Raw genomic sequence first — 24002 nt, forward strand, 5'->3', positions numbered from 1 at the left:
ATGTCATTGATAGGCCCATATATAAATACTTTTTAAAATTTAAAATTTGGAGATAAGCACCGGTGAACCCCATATCCAGCTTACATATACTTTTTGCAATAAAAAAAAAAAATTAGACAATACGTTTTTCTCTTTTATTATTTACGCATAACTTCGTGTTTTTGTATTTTTTTCCCCAGAAAAAGCTTTCGTGTTTTAGTTTGCCTGTGCAAGGATAAATAGGAATTGACTATCACCTACTTGGTTTCTCATTTCTTAATATTTTGTACCCTTGTCTTTATACGTATCTCTCTCTAGATTGATAATTGCAGGATGCAATTTGTATTCTTTTTATTTTTCATCAAAAATAGTGCTCCTTTTTTTGTTTTTCGACGGAAAGAAACTAGCTTGAGATTCCTGAAGAGCCACACCCCCCTTTTTTCTTAAAAAAAAAAAACGAAGGGTCACAATTTCGCCAAAGTTTATTAATTCAATTGATTTCCGGGCGGATAAATGATTTACGAAGAAAAGGACTTTCCTTGTGATATCACCTTGCACGTCTATGTTTATTTGCACCCACGCGCCCACAATGTCTCGTAACAAGGCAGAAACATGTGTAGTATTTTGACGGAATTATGAAACTTCCAATGCCTCATATTAGTTTTAATTGTCAATTTAACTTTGTAAATGTAACTTTTATCAATCTAATTTTTTATATTTTTTAAATTTTATAATAATCCTTTGAGTTTTAAAATACAAATTAAGCCTTATATTAATATAATGTATAAAGTATGTTGGTGATTTGGCATGCAGATATAGTTACTCATTCCATTTAAAAATGTAAGATATTTTTAATCAAATTGTACTCCAATAAAATAGTTATCTACTTTTAACTAACATTATCTTTCTATATTTATCCTTATAAAACACCCTACAATAAATATAAAATCATTATGAATAGGGGCACTTTTGAAAAAAAAATAATGATTACACCTCAAAAAATTAAAAATATCTTATATTTTTAACATTCAACTTATCAAAAAATGTCTTGTATTTTTCAATAGAGGGAGTAAATGATAATAAATTAGTCTTTAATTAGTTTAATTTTTATCCATGTAATCTCCTATGCTATATTTTGTCACTCTGTTTTAATATACTTTTGAATTTGGCTTTTTCTACATGAAAAGTTATATTTTTTCATTAATGTACATGATTGTCATCAACACTTTTTTACTCATCCACATCAATAAATTTTGAACAGTATTCATAACAACGAATAACCAAGACAAAAATAAAAGATTAAATTAATAAAAATTAAATTAAGTGAATAAGTTGATAATAAAAGCAAATTTCAATATCCCTATTTTTACGTTAAACGTTGGAGAAGATTCAGGAATAGTGCACATAGAGACACACATTTAATGGCATGCAGTTAATTTCCAATATAAAATGTATCATTGTAGATTCGGACCCCCCCTATTCATAGCATATGTATATATATACTTATATATAAAACAAGTACAACGTCTAATGCAACATCACATGATATATGTTTATTTCAGAAGCCCCGCAGTATTCTCTGTCACAGAACTTGCAACTGGACATTAGTTATGCTCGCAATAACAATTAACAATTTCCCGACACGCTCTCCAGAGGATTCAATGGGCAATGATGGTGCCTGGCCTGTTCTTTCTTTAAAAAATGCCATTATTATTGCGATGTGATGAGATCATCGTGAGAGCGCTTCCTCGGATTATCTTAACCACGTCAACGAGAGGAAAATCAATAAACAATTTATATATAGTTAAACAGGCCAGAACATAGTGTAAGAAGGACGAAGTCATACATTTGCCGCCGCGAGTCCAGCGTCACATAATGCATGTTTTATGATCAGATTCAGAGGCTACAGAAGACGACTTTATATATACCAACTTCACCATGTAGTATCCCTGCAAGTGGAATAAATTAAACACTTTCCAATGAACCAATGGTTATAAATAATCAGTTTCATCACAAAACAACGCTATAAAATATAATTAAGTTGACTTGTACATGTTATTCCTGGAATCTGATGCGTGACCTAGCTGCAGGCTCGGTGGATCCAAATGCATCAAGTTTACTAAGCAGAATAAAATATGTGGCAACATGTAACGCAGTTTCACTGGTGACAATTAACAAGTGATGGTGAGAAGACTGCAGTTTAGGACTCATTTACCTATACATTGTATATATAATGAAAGCTTCAGCAAGCGGGATTCCAGAAGTTTATAAGTCATGCATTGCTTTTGATGTCAAAAACGGTTAGAGAGGTATTTACCAAATTGCCCGCCACTAATAAGATTTATTATATTGTGGTAGTATGTTTGAACCCACGACTTTATAATTATGAATTGAGTATATACTAATTGGACTAACCTGCGACAATAGTTAAGTGCTCCTTTTTTTATTTCGCAATATAAGTCTTTAAGGTTGAGGCATAAACTTATGAAATGCAATTAATTATGATACCAGATTCTGATTGCATTGGCATCAAGCTTGCCCTCGTTAATGCGTTGAATAAATTGAGGTTACGTTTGGATACATGAAAAGATGGATCTGAACCAAATTCATTTTCGAATACATGCAAAAATATGAATTTTAATTTCAAATCTAAACTCATATTTTATTATGACTTCATTACAATTTCAAATTTCCTTTAGCTCCTAATTATTTAAAATTTTAACTACTGTGACTCTTTGGTTTTCTTCACATGTTTGCTGTTAGTATCTTTACTTACTACTCTTATCTCTCAACCTTGTTTTTGACATATAGAAAAATGGAGTTAATTCATTACCCCAGTTTTCATTTCTACTTTGAATCACATCCTATATCTTTTTTTACCTTCAAAATTTTTTACCCCCTATCTAAATAAAGATTTTAAACATACAAAATTAAGTAAGAGATTTTAAATCTAAAATTCAAACTCAAAACCTTATATATTCCAAGTGAAGGCTACATATATAAGTTATTTGATTAAATAAGAGTGTAATGAAAAAAATAAGAAATGTTATGATGGACAAAAACAAAATAGAAATTTTCATCGAGATTAAAAGACTTGTGTATGTCCCAAATATAATTATTTTTAAATAAATATAATTATTTTTAATAGAAGGATGCTTATGAATAATAAAAAAGACGTGTGTTATGGAATAAAAGAAGTATTTGACAATGGGTTAATATATAATTTGAATTATAAACTATAGGTCTAAGGATGATTTGAACCCTAAACTTTATATTTGATACATTTTGAATACTAAACATTAAATTAGAGCAAATTCACATCCACCGTTAAAATTAAATTAAACTGAACATCCATTACTTTTTAAAAAAATAGGGCATGATATGCAGTGTTTTTCAATTCCCACTCCCTCTCTCTCATATCATTCGTCTGAGAAAAATTGTAACTAGGCTTTTCTTTTTTTTTTTTTTTTTTAAAGCAAGGGTCATTGTTTTAATTTAATGTTTATTGAGGAAAAAAAAGCAAACTAAAATTTGTGGCAACATGTAATACAGTTTCATTGGTGATGATTAAACAGTGACGGTGAGAAGCCCACAATTTAGCACTCATTTATATGCATCCATCATAAAGTTTCAGTGAGTGGGATCCTGAAAGTTTATAGTCATGCATGCTTTTTTCAATTTCAAGTAACAGTTACGCAAGTATTTACAAATTGCCCTGCTACTGACAAAGTTTATTACACTGGCAGCATGATTTGAACTCAAAACTTTATAATTATAAATTAAATTTTTATTAATTGGACTAGCCTTTGCTAATAATAAGTAGTGCTCCTTTTATTTTATAATATAAGTCTTTAAGGCTGAGGCACATAATAAATTATGAAATGCTGTTAATACTGATGCCAAGTTTTGACGCATTGACATAAAACTCGCCCTCGTTAAAATGTTGAATAAATTACAGTTACGTTTGGAGGTATGAGATTTGCATCCAAATCCTTTTTTGAATACATAAAAACTATATAAATTTAAATTAATTCAAATCTAAATTTCTATTTTATTATGACCTATTTGCATTTTTAAATTTTTTTAGCTCTTAATTATTAAAATTTCAACTGCTTTAACCTTTTCATTTTATTTGCATGTTTATTGTTAGTATCTCTGTTACCTTTATCTTTCAACCTTGTTCTTGACCATAAATAAACAAATAGAGTTGAACCTGTCACTTTCAAATTTTTTATTTCTACTTGACTCTCACCCGTCTCTCCCTCTCTCTTTTGACCTTAAAATTTGTGTCAGTATTTTATATACAAAAGTTTGAAGTATGAGATTTTAAATATAAAATTCAAGACAAGACCTATGCATTCCAAACTAAGGCAATATAAGTATTTGACTAAATAAGAGGTACAATGAAAAAAAAAATGTTACTTTGGACGTAAAATGAAACAAAAATTTCATCAAGATTAAAAAAACTTGTATATGCCCCAAATATAATTGGTTTTAATAGAAAACTGCTTGCGAATAAAAAAGAAAACCTGTATTGTAAAATAGAAGAAATATTTGACAATAGGTTAATATGTAATTGGAATCCAAACTATAGGTTAAAGACAATTTAAATTCTAAACTCATATGTAATACATTCTAAATACCAACTAATTAAAATTAAGATAAATTCACTCCCACCATTAAATTTAAATAAATGTCTGTTATTTTTTTTAAAAAAATAGGGCTCAACATGCAATGTTTTTCAAATTTCACTTTCACTCTCTTTCCTACCTTCACTCAAAAAATTGCAAATATTGTGATTTGAAATTTAAATATTGTTTTAAAAAAGATTTTTTCTTGCAGCGTTGACGCCTATTTAAAATATTATTGTAACATGGGTACTTTACTCCTTTTTTAAAAGCAAGAGATATTTGTCTTAAATGGAGGGTAAAATTACTCCAAATCTAATTATTTAAAATTTAAAATATATCTTTTAATAATTGATGAGAGAACCAAACAGCTTCTTCTTTTTCAAAGTCGACACCAATTTTGTGACTGCTTACTCAGATTTTAACGTACGTGTGCTAAATCTTGCAGAATTTCTTGAAAGCAAAGCTTATCGTGATCATTGTACCCCAACAAAAAAAAAAAAAAAGCTTATCGTGATCAGAAGAAAAGTATTTTGCAGAGCTCGACGTTTATCCACCGAAATATATGGTGGGACTTGATGCTCACTGTTCCAAAGAATCTTCTTTGTGGGGGACTTGAATGGTCCAAAACACACACTGTTTTCTGCAAAACGGCACTTTTATTTTTCTTTTCCTGTCCAACACCTGTGATAAAGAACATATTCTGTCTCTATAATTCATGGACCATTCATCCAAAGCCCAAAGGCTTTTATTTTTATTCTTTTTGGGCAAGAGCTTTCGGTTAAAGTTGCATGCACACAAGCTGCATATCTCAATCTTTAAACTTTAAAGTTCCTGATAATTACCACTGACATTTAAACTTCCATTATGCATGCTTTATAATCTATATATTTTTTTAATAAAAAAAGGTCCTATAATAAGGAATATATTCCATATTTCTATAACCAATAAGCATGCATGCATGTCTTTATGAGCTTCATAAATAAGCTCATGTCCTTGTACTTATAAGTGGGCATTTTGATGTTCACTTCCAATGTTTGCTTTTAACAAAATGAAAAAATAAAGAGCCAAAGCATTCGATAAGCTTTTGTACTGTGATGGTCCCATTTTTATTTAAAACGATATGTTGTGCAACTCTGATCGAATTCAGCTTTTATGTGTATTAGCAATGGCAGCTAATTAACAAAAAAAGAAAAGAAAAGGATTTTAATTTTACCAAAGCAATGTGTATTACTATATTTATAGATAATGTAAAATAGGCCCAGTCATCAATGGTCTTTTTTGCAACACTGGACTTCTTCGTTTGAGATTCAATTTAAAGTTCAATCAAGGCCCAAGTTGGTTTGATATACGTAATCTCCCGCTCTTTTTCAAAAAACCAAACGACGCTCAGAATCTTCAGATCCCACCGCTCCAACCACCACGTAGAGCTCAGTGAGATGGGGGATACCGACGAAGAGAAGAAGCATCTGACGCAGAAAATTGCTAAATTATTGGACGAGGCTCGAACCTCTTACGCCACTCACAATCGAAAGCTCAAGGAGCTCTCCATTCTCGGTTCGAAATCGTCTTCGCTCCCCGAGTTCTTCTTTGCATTCTCCACTGCCCTAATTCCCCTTTTTGATTTCCAGAAGCGCCTTGCTTCTGTGGAACGTGTAGTCCGCTTTGTCTCCGTTTTTGCCAGTGTCCGTGACAACGGGAATGATTCCATTTACGATGAATTCTTGGACCTTTTTCTCAAGTTTCTACTAGTTGCAGCTGCAGCAGCCAGCAAGACTGCGAGGTTTCGAGCATGTCAGATTGTTTCCGAGGTATGGATTGTTAGGCTTACCTTGTCGGAAAGATGTGAACATTTGGGGTTTTCATTCGTGCTGTTTAATTAAATTTTTCTGAGATTTGAATTTATATATTACCCATATTTACATATTTTTGGATATTTCGGTCTTATGGAGCTGGCTGTAAGTGGTTGAACGGTTACTTCTATGATGAATTCAGAGTTCAACTTAGCTTTCCTGAATTTTATTATTGATTTTATGGCTTTATTCTGGAGATTTAAGTTGATATTGCATTTAATTAACGAATACTTGGGTCCATCCTCTGGACGACCTGGATATTCATTTTTAAAGCTAACAGTATTCATTATCTAGATACTTAGGGGAAAATAGTTGTTTTGAAAAAATGATCAGTGCCAACAACTTATCACGAGTTATTAATGGGGTTATCCAACAGATGCCTTCTGCTTGCTTTGATATCTTTGGTTTTTGTTATATTACATACACATGTTTGTAGATCATATTGCGGTTGCCAGACGATGCAGAAGTGAGTGATGACCTGTGGGATGAGATGATAGAATGCATGAAGCTGAGGGTAACAGATAAGATCCCTCTCATTCGTACATTTGCAGTAAGGGCACTTTCTCGCTTTGTGAATGACTCTGATAATAGAGACATCCTTGATTTGTTTCTCGAGGTGCTTCCATTGGAGCAGAATGCGGTGAGTGTCTTTTTGGTTTTCTTATCACTAATCTGGTGCCACTGATAATTAACGGAGTATTCCTACATAAATGTAGGAAACCTGGTTTTACCATAATTAATGTTGGAAACTTTGCAGGACGTTCGTAAAATGATTGTGTTATCTTTACCTCCTTCTAGCGTAACCTCTCAAGTGATCATTGATTGTACCTTGGATGTGAGTGAATCTGTACGCAAAGCAGCTTACTGTGTTCTCGCTAATAAATTTCCTCTTCAAAGCCTAAGGTAAGCGTGGCCCAGTAAAGGAAAAATAATCCCCCATCCTTCCACCTTGTGCTTCTCCTCGTCTAGATGTTTTATGTTATAAATAGTCTATTACGTTATATGTCCTCCCTGTCTACCCTTCGCAAAACGTTTCATCTGCTATCCATTATAAACAATGAACATTGTCAGCATAATTTCATCTCTATTCTTTCATATTATATATCCTGTAGCTTATAGACTAGAGCGGATATTTATTGTCCCAATTGCAATCATTCCTCTTTTTAACTTTTTTTAACATTTTGTTAATTTCGGTTTCTGCAGCATTAAATTGAGGACATTAATTCTTCGGAGAGGACTGGCTGACCGTTCTAGTGTTGTCTCAAAGGAATGTTTCAGACTAATGAAAGATGAATGGCTTTCAAAGTGCTGTAATGGAGATCCTTTTGAACTTCTCAAATATCTTGACGTTGAAACCTATGAATCAGTTGGCGAGTCGGTTATTGAGGCGCTTCTAAAAGCCGGTATCTTAAAACTGGGAAACGGTTCCAGCATTCGGCAGTATATATCCCCAAAAAATGACAACACAGGAGGTTAGCTACGCTTCTTAAGATTCATAGACTTGTTTCGCCATTTATTCTTGTTACTTGATTGATTCAATTATTCAAATATGTTTGTGTTTGGGAAGACATGCTGATTATGATGATGAATACATATTCTTAGGATAATATGATGTGAAATAAAATTATCTCTGATGTGTGAGATCAAATGCTTTGTCATGAAATCAACAGAAAGTCGTAGGTAGGTAGGCCTCTATTTATTTAGTTTCCTTAATACTATTTTAGAGCCTGTCTGTACTATAGAACTTCTAAGCTAAGCAGAATTGAATCCTGGTTAGCTGTTGTACATTGTCTTCATTGCTTCTCTATTCATTATAGGGAGTGAAGTCCATTGCCCAACGAATATTAAGCTGATGGAAGCAGAGGTCGCATTATACTGGAGAGTTGTATGCAAGCATTTGCAGTCAGAAGCACATGTGAGTTGGAAGGGGTATATTTGTATCCCATATTTCTTTACCTTCAGTTCTGTTATGAGCTCAAAGAAAGGAGTGGAGACATAATTTGACTTCATTTCATTTTGATAAATAAGCATGAAGTTTTCACATTTCAACGTGACATGGCTTGGCTTTGTAAAGAATTTGTTACACGTCAGAATTTTGTTTAAGAATCCACTAACAGATATATTAAACTCTGTGCCAAAGTCTACTCCCTCCTACAAATTATAGTTTCACTTGATTATGCAGTGATCCTCCTTTCTTTTCACGTGCATTTTACACATTTCAGTCTGACCACACGTTTATAGGACTCGGCATTTCAAATATTGCTAGCATTTCTATCCATGTATAGTAGGTAGAATATGTTTAGAGAGCAATTTAATAGTCAGATTATTTTTCTGCCATCCAGTTCAAATATTTGGGACAACGCATTTGCGCTCTCTTGTTTTTGAGTCGTTCTAGTTACTGAACTATAATCATTTTAATTACAATACTAGAGCTGTGATTTTCTTTTCTTAACCAGTAACGATTTAAACATGAACCATGATAGGCCAAAGGCTCTGAAGCTGCCACTACGATGGGCACTGAAGCAGAAGTATATGCAGCAGAAGCATCAGATAAAAATGACCTTCTGGAACAAATACTTCCTGCAACAGTTAATGATTACATAGAGTTAGTTAGAGCTCACAATGATGCTGGTAGGTATAACTTTACGTGGTTGAAGCTACTGGTATGATACATTCAACTCTTCGTTGCATGCTGAATCGGTCTGAAATATGATATTCACAGGATCAAACCATCGCTTCGCATGCAGACAGCTACTTTTGCTCGGTGCCATGTTCGATTTTTCTGATGTGACGAATAGAAAGGTTGCTAGTGCATTTCTACAAGAACTGATGCGCAAGCCTCTTGATCATGAGGATGATAATGAAGGGAATGTGGTTGTTATAGGAGATGGATTAAATTTTGGGGGAGACAATGATTGGGCTGAAGCCATAGCCAGTTTGGCAAAGAAAGTTCATGCTGCTCCTGGTGAATTTGAAGAAGTTGTTCTTGCACTCGTAGAAGAGCTAGCTCAACCTTGCAGGGAGAGAACGGCAGATTGTGTGCAATGGATACACAGCCTTTCGCTTACTGGCCTGTTGCTGAAAAATGTGACGTCATTCCGCTATCTTCAGGGCAAGGCTATTGAGCTATTACAATCTTTATTGCTTCCGGGGGTAACTAATTTTTCTCATCTAGCTTTCTTCCTTTTTTTCTTTTCCATTTATTGTACATGTGGTCCTTGAAAAGTTGGGACATTGGAGGATTCCTTACTCACTTCAGCATTTCTTTTACTTGTATTCTTACGGATGACTGAAATCCATGGACTATAACAATATTAAATGTTGATAAGAAGCTTGTTCGACGGCACAGATAACTATGTTCTAATATGAAAAATGAGCTGCAGGCAAAACATGCTCACTTAGATGTGCAAAGGGTTGCTATCAGATGTCTCGGTCTTTTTGGGTTGCTGGAGCGAATGCCAAGTGAAGAACTTGTTAAACAACTGAGGGTTTCGTTTGTTAAAGGACCACACGCAATTAGCATAGAGGCGTGCAAAGCATTATTTGATTTTGGGATGTGGCATGGTCCTCAAGAAATTGACAGGTTGTTGATGCACGACCATGCAAGCCAAATCCAGTGTGACAAGAATATTTTCAGTCCCGTGAACTTCTCTGATTCTGAAGGCGATCTCAATGTTGGAATGCTCGACCTGTTATATGGTGGGTTTGAAAAATGTGATTGGGGCAATCTTTCGACTTGCAACGAAGATGAGTGCGTTCATGCTGTTCTTGGAGAAGGGTTTGCGAAAATACTTCTTCTAAGTCAGCATTATCCGAGCATACCGGCTTCTTTGCATCCTGTGCTTTTATCGAAGCTCATCACCTTGTTTTTCAGCGATGAAACAGAATCACGGAGGTAGATTGTGCGCCACTAAATATTTCCCCCCACGTTCTAATGTTGTCATCTTGTACTGGTAGCCAATTAAAATTTACTCTTTCATTGTTTCACCAGGATGAAGCAGTGTCTATCTGTCTTTTTTGAGCACTACCCATGTCTCTCAGCCAATCACAAGGCAAGCACTGCTGATATCACGTCTAAATGTGTCTTTTGTTTGCAGTCGTTATTATTATTTTTCTTGTCATATCCAAGGCCTTAATTGTTTCATCTGTGTAAGTGCAGAAGTGCACATCCAAAGCTTTCATTCCGGTCATGCGTTCGATGTGGCCAGGAATAGATGGCAACTCTGGAGGTTCTAGTTTTGTGGTGTCTCAGATGCGTAAACGTGCTGTGCAAGCTTCACGATTCATGCTGCAGATGATACAGCTCCCTTTGTACACTGAAGAAACTCAACCGGAGAGTGAAAATAATGGTACAGAAGTGCCTTTCGAGTGTGATGAGGAGGGGCTTGCATTACGCATAGCCATTGAGGTAACCTTCAGCGAATTCTAAGTTTGTTTGAAATATTGTAAAGCTTTCTCTTCATTTCGTTTCTTGAGTGTTAATACTGTGGTTTCACTTTCAACTTTCTACTCAAATTATTAAGCTATTATGTAATGTAGTCATTAATAATTATGGTGAATATACATATGTTGAAGCTTGTAACGGTTCATGAAAAAGATCCCCTGCTTGACTGCTTTGGCCCCAAAATAAATAAATAAATAAAAAGATCCCTGCATCATGTAGTCGCAGAGAGCTTTTCTTCATTTTGTTGAGCTTCTCCATTACTAGTTTCTTTCTTGGTGTCCTGCAAATTCAGAGGAGAAACAAACTGTTTAGTTGTGTCATTACCAATTGAATGTTGGTTACCATCTGCGTTTTTGTTCAAATAGTAGTCTGGCAATACGTTGCAGGATCCTACACTAATTAACGGTGCTCTTCCTTTTTATTTATTTCTTCTTTTCTTCTTACTCGCTGCTTCCTTTTCTAAGGTGGCAAGCTTTCATTCGAAGAAGACAGCTGCTGAGAAGTCATATGTGTCGGCATTAGCTAGAACACTTGTCATGCTTCGCTTCCGGATATCAGAACAGGGGCCAATAAAATTCATGAGGATGCTTTTAAGTCGCGTGGTTGGAAGTGCATTGTCAGAGAAAGATCTTGGAAAAGATTTGAAGCGGATGGCGGAGCGTCTCATGACTCTAGATAAACAACCAGACGACGAATTGCCGCAAGCCGAAGTTAATCTCATTCTGGGTAATACTCATTTTTTCTCTTGTGCCAACCCTTTGGTTCACCTTTCTTGACTTGTCCAATTTAAAACTATGAATGCTGTAGTAAGTAGCAACTACGTCTTTTGCATGCTGGTTCTGATCTTAATATTTCACGTCTGATATCTGTATTCCTTATTCACTTTTTGAGCGTCTTACGAAATGAAACTAAGCTTCGTGCTAGCCAATCTGCTGGTCTATTGGATTCTTTATGCAGTATTAAACCTTTTTTGGCTTCCATGTTGGTAACTTGCTCTTTCTCCCACTAAATTTATTGAAGGGAAATTGGAAGTTGAGTTCGACCTAGATCTTGTTGGGCCTGTTGCAATGCCACAAACACCAGCCACGCGCCCAACTAGAGGGACACGTTCTAGAAGAAAGGTGAGGATTGAGCATGACTCTTCGGAGGATGATGAAGAATTCTCGCCTGCTTCTGAAGTTTCTATCACCGCCCACCACCCGGTAAACAGTCGATCGCAGAGAGCAAGCAAAACAGCGGCGTTGACCAAGATGTCAGCCTCAGTAATAGAAGACCATGAAATTGAAGACGAAGTGGGCGAAGAGTCTGACGTCACATCTGAAGATTCTGATCAATCCGTTCACTAGATATGGTATTTCTTGATGGTAATTTCCATGCCTTTTTCCTTAACATATCTATATCTTGTCGTAAGTTGTAACATAGCATGAGTATTTGGACTGCGGATATGGTACTGTAGAGTAATTAGTATTCAAGTCTGTACAAGTTTGCACTAACACAGTTTGTCTGCTTTGCAACTCGTCTTAGTAAAATTGTGTTGCATTGAGTGGATTGAGATTGTAAATGCTATATTGCCCGTCTCATTTCTCACTGGAACGATTGTCATGCATGAATTCTTGTATATCAGATGCCAATCATAAGTGGATGGGATATCATGAGAAATGAAATAAAATGAGTAGTAATAGGAGTAAGAAAAGCCCACTATCTTATCCGGTGATTGCTCGGGTATAGTTCTTAGAAATCAATGGGATGATTTTAACCGTATGTGGATTGGTCTTGTGCATCCTCGAAAAGTAAGAGGCTAATCTACTATCTTATGTTTTTATACAAAGTATGATGTGTTTAGGTTGTATTTGGTTCGGGTGGAGGGAGAGGAGGATTTTTATGTTATATTATTTGGTTTTTTTTAAGGGGAGGATAGAAGTTTTTAATGATAATTTATTTGATTCAAGGAGAGGGGAGGGGAGGGAAGATAATGACTAATTTATTATTTTACCCACATATATTAGCTCTTTTTTTTTTTCCTTTTATCTTATATAAATTAATTTATATCATAAAATTTTTTTAATTTTTGTGCCAATTGCAATGAATTTGTTTAGGTTAAATCCAATGTCAACCGCAATGAAAAATGAATTCAACACCAACTAGAAAATAAAAATATATCTAAAGTATAATATATATACTTGTGTTAAATAATAGTTGAGACTTGTGAGCCTAACTAAAAATAATAAAACACATATACTCATCCACGACATGGCTTAAAGTAGTATATTGCAATTTTTCATGGGCCTGGATGCAAATTGAGTGAAACAAAAGTAAAGCCCTCATTTATATGAAGACTTTGATGAACCATGGACAATACTTGCTGGAGAAGATGCATTCCGTGTAAGTTTGAAGGTAACAAAAGCAAAGATCCATGGCAAGATAGAGCATGAGAGTTTATTTTATTTTTTTTAGCAATGGACATTTATGAAATATAAGATAATTAATAAAGACAAATAAGTCAAGATATTTTATTATTATTTTTTTTTTTAGCAATAGGCATTTATGGAGTATTTCTGCTGAAATGAAAAGGTTCGCCATTGTTAGGCAGAGAGGGCCAACAAAGGGCAAAAGGATTATCATTAACGTGAAGTTGCCAAAAAGAAAAAAGATCAGGAATGTAGACTATCCACCAGGAAAGGAAGGAAAAGATTGTTTAAATGGACATTTGCAAAAGTGATGTTGATTTAGTTTTTGTGTATGATACAGTTGAGTTATACTGGTGGACCAAGAGAACCATGGCATGACTTGCATTGCAAAGTTGAGGGGCCAGCTGCATATGATATATTAACTAATTTTGAGCAAAGATGGAGGAAAGCCAAAAAATAGCTTAACATAAGGCTAAACAAGGTTGCAAATTGGCGTGATGATGCCTTGCTTAGGCTTGATCGAATGTCATGGATTATCACACCATCTATTCGTGTTGATGATGATACAAATGTCCACGTGACTCGAGAAAACGATCCTGAGACTTGGAATGTGCAGGTGTGCAGAAAATTTGCTAATAGAAATCAGTGAATTGCATCATATCATCCTTTATAAAATCCTATCATTACAAGCCAGCATTAATTACAGGTATTATGGAAGCTAAGGCTCAGGCGAGAAGAAGATTGCGTAAAAATAATTTTACCTTTTTGTTCAAATTAACCTTGAATGTTATTCCTTTTGGTTCTAAAGGTAGAAATTAGATAATTATTTCTCTAAGTCCTAGTCCTTGATGTGTGTATTATGAGTAAAATCCAAAAACGTCGACAAGTAGTAACACCAAGGATTAGGTGGTGGCAATTAAAAGGTGAGAAGCAAGATATTTTCAAGCGAAATCTTTTGGATAAAGGAATTTGGGATTCTCAGGGAAGTGCTAACATCATATGGGAGGATATGGCTAAAAAGATACAGGAGGTTGCAAAAGTAGTTTTGGGAGAATCGAAAGGTTCTGGTCCGAGAGATAAGGAGTCTTGGTGGTGGAATAATAGTGTACAGGACAAAATTAAGTATAAGAAGAACTGTTTTAAAGCCATACATTTGTGTAACAATGAGGAAAATTGGGAGAGGTACCGTATGGTTAAGAAGGAAACTAAGAGAGCTGTGGGTGAAGCTCGTTCCAAAGCTTTTGAAGAATTTTATAAGAATCTTAAGACGAAGAAAGGAGAGCAAAATATTTATAAGATTGCCAAAAGTAGGGAAAGAAAATCAAGAGATCTAGAACAGGTAAGGTGTATTAAGGATGAAGAGGGAAGAATTTTAGTTACAGATGATGAAATTAAAAATAGATGGGAGATTTATTTTTCTAAACTTTTCAATGATGGAGAGGATTCATCTAGTAACTTGGAGGATTTAGTAACTGGTGAAGGAGAACAAAATTTGTCATTCTATTGAAAAATACGTGATGTAACATCCTGATTTTTATATAATAAAGAAATTGTGGAATTTAGGTTTTGAGGAAAAAAAAATGATAATAATAGGAATTTATATTATTTGAGGTTATTTAGAAATAATATTATGATTAGGTATTTAATTATGAATTTAAAAATTTAAATTTAAAACCACATAAGCAATATTTAGTTAAGATATAATACATAAATAATTTTTTTTTATGTGTGTGTTAAAAAAAAAGAGAAGGTAGAAGGAACAAAAAAAAGGGGGGGGTGAAAGGTTGTTGTTTCTAAGTCCCACATTGGTTAGATGAGGGAAGAGAAGAGGTGCCTTCATGTATAAAAAGGAGGGGGTGTGTGCATTAGGAAGCATGAGAGGCTAAGATGCAATTTAGAGAAAATTGCAACTTTGGGCCCAAAGGTTTGAATAATTAAATTCAAACCTATAGTTTTTTTATATAATTTTGGGACTCACAATCCCATTTTTATATTATTTTTCTCTCTTCCTCTCACGTTGCTCGGCGTTTTCTCGCAAGGGGGGATTATTTTCTTTTTCTTCAGGTATGTTCTAACTTTCCTGTTTAGATTAGCATTTAAAAATTTATTTAATTATAAAATTAATTTTATAGTTATTTTTTAAATAATATTAGCTTTCTAGTGATATGATTATTTTGTAGGATAGAGTAAATATTTTGATTAGGATTTTTTCTATAGGATAGTAAATCTGATGATATGATAGATTAAAAATATAGGTTAAAACTCTTAGGGATATAATAAATATTATAGAATATTTTCTTGAGGTTGAAACTCATGTTTAAGAATTTTTGAGTTAAAATCTAGATCTATATGGTTGAATTTATGTGGAATCTGAGATGTAGGGATAAACCTATAATTATTAAATATTTATTTAAGTATGAATAGGTATTTTTGAGGTTATAGAAAGGTGATTTGAGGCTTCAGGATAATTTTAAAATTTAATTTATTTTTGAACGAATTTTTAGAATATAGAAGGATGAAATTGTGATACTAGAAGTGATTTGAGGATAAAAAAAATAGTTTATTAGGGTACGAGAATTTTAGAAAAGAATTTGGGAAGTTAAATGAGGCATAAATCTTAAATTAGTGTTAATATGGATTATAGATCTAAGACTTTCTAACTATTTAAATTAGAGTTATTTATTTTAATGTAAAATTAATATATAGTATTGTGAAATAATTATGTAGATTATATTGACAAAGATAGTGGTGAAAAAGGAGTTGTGAAGGGGAACTTGTTATTCAAGACACAAGGTAACCATTATTAATGTGTTGTGATGAGTGTGTTTGTGAATGGTTATGTGTTGTTTTGTTGTTTGGAAAAATTATGAATTATTGAAAATAAATACTGTACATACTTGTTTGAAATTATTGCCAAGTGGGTTAAAAATTTATTTTTTATTTATCATGATGAGATATTATTGTTCGGATATATTCCTGTTTGGATATTTGAATGATGCATGACTTGTCAGGGTATTTTAATGTATGGTGTTAATGGGAATTTCTGTTCGGTTAATTATTACCACGTGGTAAGCCCTCATTGGACCCAATGAGTGGCGTGTCGCTTGGTCCAACTCATCTTTGGCCGGGTGATTTGGCGTCCGAGCATGGTGAAAGGAGGATATAAGGTGCAGTCATGCAATTAAATACTTGTTCGGTCTGTTTGAAAATATTGTTCGGTTAAATGTTTTGTGTGCCCACTTAGCAATCGCATGATTAGTTACATCCGCATGCATCATTACATATTAATTTTTGGTTACTGGGACTTTTAAGTCTCATTCCCCGTGGTTAATATTTTTACAGGAGCGAGTCCGGCCGAGAAAGCACCAGAGGTGTAACTGTGGTGTATGAGACACCATCTTTTACGTTGCCTCTTATTTTAGATTATACAATGTATCTTGTGCCAACTTAGGACATATCTTCTTTGTGAAGCATGTAAACTGTAATCCTTTTTATTAAAAGTATTTATATGACCAAGAGGATTATGTCTGTCCCTCTTGATTTATGATCTGATTTGAATAACATGCTATGAGGATCATGTCTGTCCCTCATAGTTCTAATTGTTTTTTTTAGATATTTTAAGACCTGTGGTATATTGTCTTGGATGTATCGTGGTAGAAATTTTTCTACCATGATAAGGGTTCAATGAAAAAAAAAATAAAAAAAAAGGATTTGTTGAATTAATAACTTGTGAAAAATCGGTCTGTAAATTTGAGGGTGTTACACGTGATAAGGAGGTAAAGGAAGCTCTTAAGAAAATGGCAAATAGTAGAGGTAACGGACCTGATTGTATATCTATCGAAGCGTGGAAATGTTTAGGTGAAGAAGGGGTGAGATGGTTAACTAAGTTATTTAATGTGATTTTACGGTCCAAGAAAATGTCTGATGAGTGGAGGAGAAGTACATTAATTCCTATTTATAAAAATAAAGGAGATATTCAGAATTGTACTAACTATAGAGGGATTAAACTCATGAGCCACACAATGAAATTGTGGGAGAAAGTAATTGAGCACAGGTTGAGATTGGAGACAAGTATTTCTGAGAATCAATTTGGTTTTATGCCAGGTAGATCAACTACAGAGACGATTTATCTACTAAGGGGATTAATGGAAAAGTATCGTTGTAAATATAAAGATCTACACATAGTTTTTATTGATTTGGAAAAAGCTTATGATCGTATACCAAGAGAAGTGCTTTGGAAAGCGTTGGAAAAAAAGGAAGTATGGATTGCTTATATTAAAACCATACAAGATATGTATGAGGGTGTAAAAACTAGTATAAGAACGCCTAGTGGTCAAACAAAGGATTTTTCTATAAAAATTGGACTACATCAGGGATCATCTCTGAGTCCTTATTTGTTCAACTTGATTTTAAATGTTTTGACGGAACATATTCAAGAGGAAATCCCGAAATGTATGCTCTTTGCGGATGATATAGTTCTTATAGCAGAGACAAGAGAAGAGGTTAATTGCAAACTTGAGTTATGGAGGAGGACATTGGAGTCGAAAGGTTTTCGTCTGAGTAGAAGTAAGACGGAATATTTATATTGTAAATTTGGTAAAGGACTATTCGAAAATAATTTGGAAGTGAAATTGGGAGATCAAATTATACCTCAAGTGGAAAAGTTTAGATATTTGGGAGCCATTATTCAAAATGATGGCGAAATCAGTGGAGATATTTCACATAGAATTCAAGTTGGGTGGTTTAATTGGAGAAAAGCTAAAGGAGTTATTTGTGACCGTAAGGTGCCTAATAAACTTAAAGGAAAGTTTTATCGTACTGCTATCAGACCGGCAATGTTATATAGTAGTGAATGCTGGGCTCTAACGGGACAGCAAGAGCATAAAGTTGGAGTAGCAGAGATGAGAATGTTACGATGAATGTGCGGATATACACGTAAAGATAAAATTCGAAATGAGCACATACGTGAAAAAGTGAGGGTGGCACCTATTGAGGAAAAAATGGTAGAAAATCGGTTGAGATGGTTTGGGCATGTACAAAGAAGACCAAGGGAGGCACCAGTGAGAAGAGTGGAACATATAACTTTGAGTCCGATTAAGAGAGGTAGAGGAAGGCCTAAGAGAACACTCTTGGAAGTTGTTGAACGTGATCTCTTAATTAATAATATTTCTAAAAGCTTAATAAATGATAGAGCACAATGGCGTCTTGCAATCCATGTAGCCGACCCCACCTAGTGGGATAAAGGCTTGTTGTTGTTGTTGTTGTTGTTGTTGTTGTAATCTTATTTATAAGTCACTTTCAATATATTTTATCAGTATCAAGAAAAAACTTAAAATTTATTAACTCTGTCTTAAAATTTAATAAGTTTTTAACTTTGGCTCTATTAAGTATACACACTTCAATAATATTTTTTTTCTTTTCAAAACTAAATAGAAAGTAAAAGAAAAAATTTAATAATGTGACTCATAAATAAGATAAAAAAATTTTTTCCTTCTGCCCTCTAAATAAGACCAGAAGGAGTAATTTATATAGATTAATAAAATTTGGTAAGTTAATTATTTATAAAAAATGTATGTTGATTTTTTAAAATATTTCTTTTAATTATTTACATTGGAAACTGCTCTTCGCATGTGCAGCCACTAGAGTTAGTTTAGGAAAAAAAATAATAAATGCAAGAAATAAATGATATTGATTATTAAGGTCCTGCATTTATAACTAAAACGAACTCAGCTAGTTTTTACATTGCGAGTAAGAGTGAATACTGTTATCTAGTTGATCTCAAGAGTGGGGGGAAAACAAAAGTAGGAATTGTAATGGCCCCATTGACGGGGTGACAAGGCTTATGGTAGTGCCGGCAATGAAATGCAACCTCCGATTTACAGGCAAATACCAGCCAAGAGTATATAAGCAGTTGCATATAATCCATTGACAATAAATCGGGTCATTGATTATTCAACAACCTGGAATGGAAGCAATCGCAAATGATTCTGGTCATTATTGACTGTTGAGAGTAATGGTGAATGGAAGATTCTATTGCATTAAATCGCATAGCTATCAGTTTTCACAATTGATGGCATGATTGAAACCCCTAGCAAACCTAGAACAAATTGTCAAAGGCGTTAATTCTAGAAGAGTGGCAGTGGAAAAAAGCGTGTTTCTAAAAAGAAAAGTTGAAGCAGGTTTGGCGGGAGAGCTCAACGTCCACTCACACTATAATGTCCAAAAAAAATGGTCATCACAAATCAATGTTTAATGTAGTGGTTATTGTTAAATGAATGAATACAATAACAATAATAATAAATCTTTTTTCACTGGGATCGATTACATGAATTATATGACATTATTTATTAAATTTTTAAAAATATTATTAATTAAAAGATCTCAATCAATATTTTTTAAAAGTGTTCTTTTTAGTTTTCATCTACTTTTCTTGACAGGGTTTAAAGTTGTCTATTTCACTCTCTTCATATGTGCCTCCTGTGATTTTCTTTGTATATATCCAAAACATATCAAATGATTTTCTATCATTTTTCCTTCAATAGATGCGATGTCTACTTTTTCTGTATGTGCTTATTTTGAATTTGCCTTTATGTGTATATCCGCACATCCATCTCAATATTCTTATCTTTGTCACTCTAAATTTATGCTATTATTATTCCATTAAAGCTTCACATTTACTATCATACAGTATTACTAGTCTTATAGCATTTTGATAAAACTTCCTTTTAAGTTTATTGAGTATCTTATGATTGCAGATAATTCCTTTATCTTTTCTCTAATTAAACCACCCAACTTATGTCATATGTGAAATATCTCCATCAATTCATAGCTTGTTAAATGAATGAATATCTAAGCAAAATATGCAGCTTGTTATATTCTATGGTTAAGGTGCTAAAATACTCACTAAGTAGTTGGTCAAAATTATTCAGTAACCTGAAATGAAAAAAAAGGAGTAAAACCATTCATAACATTATTAAAATTGGTGCAAGAGTGACCAAACCATTAATTTGTCTTGATGTCAATAGTTTTTGATGTTAAATGCTGATTGCACTTACTTTGTGTCAATTGTTGTTAACATGGACTAAAAAATAAGAAAAAATACTCACAAAATCATTGATTAAAAGCATTCAGTAGTCTAAAATGGAAAAAAGAATATGAATACCTATAACATTACTTCATTAGGTGCAATAGTGATCAATTTTTGCCACTATTACACATAACAAAGTAATGTTATGGGGATTCCTATCCTTCTTAACATTGAAAAAATATAGTTAGCATTTAACATTAAAAATTAATGTCGTCAGGGCAAGTTAACGGTTTAATAATTTTTATGCCAATTTTAATAACGTTAATGGTATCTTTATACTTTTTTTATTTTAAATTGAAAAAGTATAGTTAGCATTTAACATTAAAAATTAATGTCATCAGGGCAAGTTAACGGTTTAATAATTTTTACGCCAATTTTAATAACGTTATTGGTATCTTTATACTTTTTTTATTTTAAATTATTGGATGCCCCTAAAGACCACTTAATAAGTATTTTTACATCTTAATCCTATACTCTATTCTACAATTTGAAGGTTCAATTAAATTAGATTTTCTTTTTGCAACATTTGGAAGATTTGATCCGAGCAAATAGCAAACTATAACCTTCTTGTGAGACCAAAACTTTTAAGAAAAATTGGCACTTTGTGGTCAATAATTATATTTTAATACTATTGAAATGTTCGTACCAGATGGACGGTTAAGCTTCATCTGAAATGGACGGTTAGAGGCAACAATGTGTCGTTTCGTGATTCAATCGTCTTCACCTTTTTTGAGTTTTTTCTGATTCCTGAGATCAACAAGTGAAAACAAATATGAATAGAGGAAGACGCAATGTCATTAAAACGAAACCGACCACACCCTGACCTAAAATCACGAAGTGAAAACAAATATGTTTGATTGCGTCTAAACTGAAAACTTAGGTTACCCTCATCAGCCGCTTTTTTTTGTCTCTCTCTGTCGTGTGGGCCTCCAAGCAACTTCCAAAAAGGATCCCTCTTTCAAATTTTAAAATAACTTCTAGCATTTTTTTAAATGTTTTCCAATAAAAATTAATTTACTTTAATTTTTTTTTTGTTATCAGAAGAGTTAAAAAATAAAACTAGTCTACTCGATTGGTTGAAACAATAAATTATTACATTAATATTTTAATCGATTTAATAAAAAAATTTATTTACGATAAGTTTGCTTATGATTTATTAATCTAATCACAATTTTAATTTTTAATATTTGAATCAATATTTTAAATGGTTTCATGACCGTTCAAATTTTAATACCTTGTTTATTATTAATATGATAATACTACTGGCATATTAAACCCTAGTTAGTATGAGATAATGTAAAATATGACACTAGTTTTAAACACCAGCCACTATGGGATAAGTTAAAATATGAAATTAGCGAAAAAGTAGCAAATTTCGGCGAGGTTCACACGTTAAAGTCAACGATGAACAATTGAACAGAACTCCTGAGAATTCAATAATTTTCTCCCCCGAAATTATGTCACAAATAAAACTTAAAAATAAGGAGTACCTAAAATTCAAATACAAACCAGAGCATGGCCTACACTGAGCAGGGAAAAAATAGGATAAATACAATGTTTTATCTTTATATTTTATTCACATTTTATTCTTGATTCCTATATTTTTTTGATATTTTAAATCTCTACACTTTTATTTTTATTATTTTATTATTTTATAAAAATAATGAAAAATAAAAGTGTAGGAATCTAAAACATAAAAAAAAAAGTATAGGGACCAAAAGCAAAATGTGAGCAAAGTACATGAATTAAAAGTTATGTTTACCCGAAAAAATATTACTCCTTTCATCCTAAATTATAAGATATTTTTATAAAAGATTCAACATCTCAAAATTTAAGATACTTTGATAAAAATAAAATTTTATTAATAATACTTTTTTAATATTATTCTTTCCATATATTCTTTCTTTTCAATATTCTTTTATTAATTGAGTATTAAATGAAAGATATTTTTAAAAGTTTATATTTTTGTCTTGAAAAAATAAGATTGTAAAATATATTTAATAAATTTTATTGATACGTGAGATTTTATTTAAAAGTGTATTATAATTTAAGATGAAGGGAGTATTTATTTAAATATTTTAATTTTATAAAATAAGTGAGAAATATAAATGCCAGATATGACAATTTCAGTAGGTAACATGCACGCACGCTTCACCAATCACCAATAATATAGTGGCGTTGAAAATGATGTCTTAACCTTTATTTGTTTTGATATAAATTTCTAGAAAGGTGTGCTCTACGATGATTGACAATGGACATATTATTTTTTTTAAATAACCTCTTAAAAATCAAATATAAATAGTTTTAATAACGGACGGGGCATGAATTTAATGTGTTGTGAATTATTAAATTCAGAATTAAATTTGATTAGCTTACGTTGCAACTTGTAAAGTTGAAGACTTGTGGATTTGTGCTTGATGCTAATCTAATTATCAAAAAATTACATCATGATTAACTGTTATAACTTTTAATTTATTCATGAACACTCCATTTAAAATTTGATAAATGATATTGCTCGCTGTTTAAAAAGATATTAATTGGGTTTGACTAAATAATACTAAAAAAAATGTTGAATCGCTGCAATAAAATGTTATGCCCTAAAATTTTTTCCAACAAAAAAAAATTAAAATACTACCTAATTAATAATTATAATTTTTAGATGATGTTATTGCTTTAGCATTGAGCTCAATGCCTAAGCAATTTATTAGGTACTTTTATTTTTTAATAATTTTGCTGGATAAGACTTTTGTTGCCATTATTCTCATCGATAAGGCTTCACATCTAATAGATACTCTGGAATATTTGACATCCGGAGCATAATTTTTTTATATATATTTTAATCTTTTTGAACATGAGAAGTAAGTTTGTCTATAAATATTCTCTTTTTAAAAATCCTAAAAAAAATGGTGACCTCTTTCAATTATGTTATTAGTATAAGAATTGAGATTTAAATTTTTAACTATTTATTTAAATGACGAGAGTTCATATTACCTAAGTTGAATTTAATTGATTATTTTTTATTTTTTAAATTATATGAAAGCTCAATAAAGCAAAAGGGAAAAACAAAGAACGGAAGGACAAGGAAAATGAATTGAACTTAGCCTCGCTGAATCCTTCAAAAGTCACTGCTCTGCGAATTGAGCAGCAAATACAATGTGCCATGACCACGTGTCGTCCAAAAGTTTGACTTTCAATGTCTTCGACCCTTTCTAATTTCCCTTCCCAGAATTAAATCCAGGATTTTTTTATAATTGTATTTCGTACATAAGAAATTAATAAAAAAACTTTGATAACTGAAGGAGGTGTAATTCAGATTGTACAGCACAAGTCATGTGTGAGTGGCTAAGTACCGCTTTGTTTTTTTTTTTTTTTAAATTTCTCATGGTCACACTTGACTATGATATATACCAGGGATTAATTAAGTTGTATTGACAAAAAAAAAAAAAAAAAACAGGTGAAAACTACAAATTTCATTTAATATGAGAGTTTGAAAAATTAATTTACCTAATACAATTTACAACCCACATTTTGTTAACAATTATAAATATTGCAATTTATTTTTTAAAATTTCATGTCGTGTATTGCGAATATTTAATTTAAAAA

At 32.5% G+C, this 24002-nt stretch overlaps 1 protein-coding gene across 1 annotated transcript; it reads left to right on the forward strand.

Moving 5' to 3' along the window:
- Positions 1-6010: 6010 nt before the first annotated feature.
- LOC129318589 (uncharacterized) lies at positions 6011-12491 on the forward strand. Its single transcript, XM_054963433.1, has 12 exons — positions 6011-6418; positions 6897-7100; positions 7218-7363; positions 7664-7932; positions 8278-8375; positions 8944-9091; positions 9183-9613; positions 9844-10355; positions 10452-10512; positions 10620-10868; positions 11369-11630; positions 11925-12491. The coding sequence occupies exons 1-12, from the start codon at positions 6047-6049 to the stop codon at positions 12248-12250; spliced, it is 3078 nt and encodes a 1025-aa protein (XP_054819408.1). The 5' UTR covers positions 6011-6046; the 3' UTR covers positions 12251-12491.
- The last annotated feature ends 11511 nt before the right edge of the window (positions 12492-24002 follow it).

Source organism: Prosopis cineraria, unplaced genomic scaffold (genome assembly GCF_029017545.1).
Source record: "Prosopis cineraria cultivar Desert tree isolate PC_DT_omini unplaced genomic scaffold, ASM2901754v1 PC8, whole genome shotgun sequence".
NCBI classification, from domain to species: domain Eukaryota; kingdom Viridiplantae; phylum Streptophyta; class Magnoliopsida; order Fabales; family Fabaceae; genus Prosopis; species Prosopis cineraria.

Coding starts and splice junctions, on each gene's coding strand:
- LOC129318589 (XM_054963433.1), top strand. CDS start 6,047: ATGGGGGATACCGACGAAGAGAAGAAGCATCTGACGCAGAAAATTGCT. Junction 7,933..8,277: donor AAAAAATGACAACACAGGAG/GTTAGCTACGCT, acceptor TATTCATTATAG/GGAGTGAAGTCCATTGCCCA. Junction 10,513..10,619: donor GTCTCTCAGCCAATCACAAG/GCAAGCACTGCT, acceptor GTGTAAGTGCAG/AAGTGCACATCCAAAGCTTT.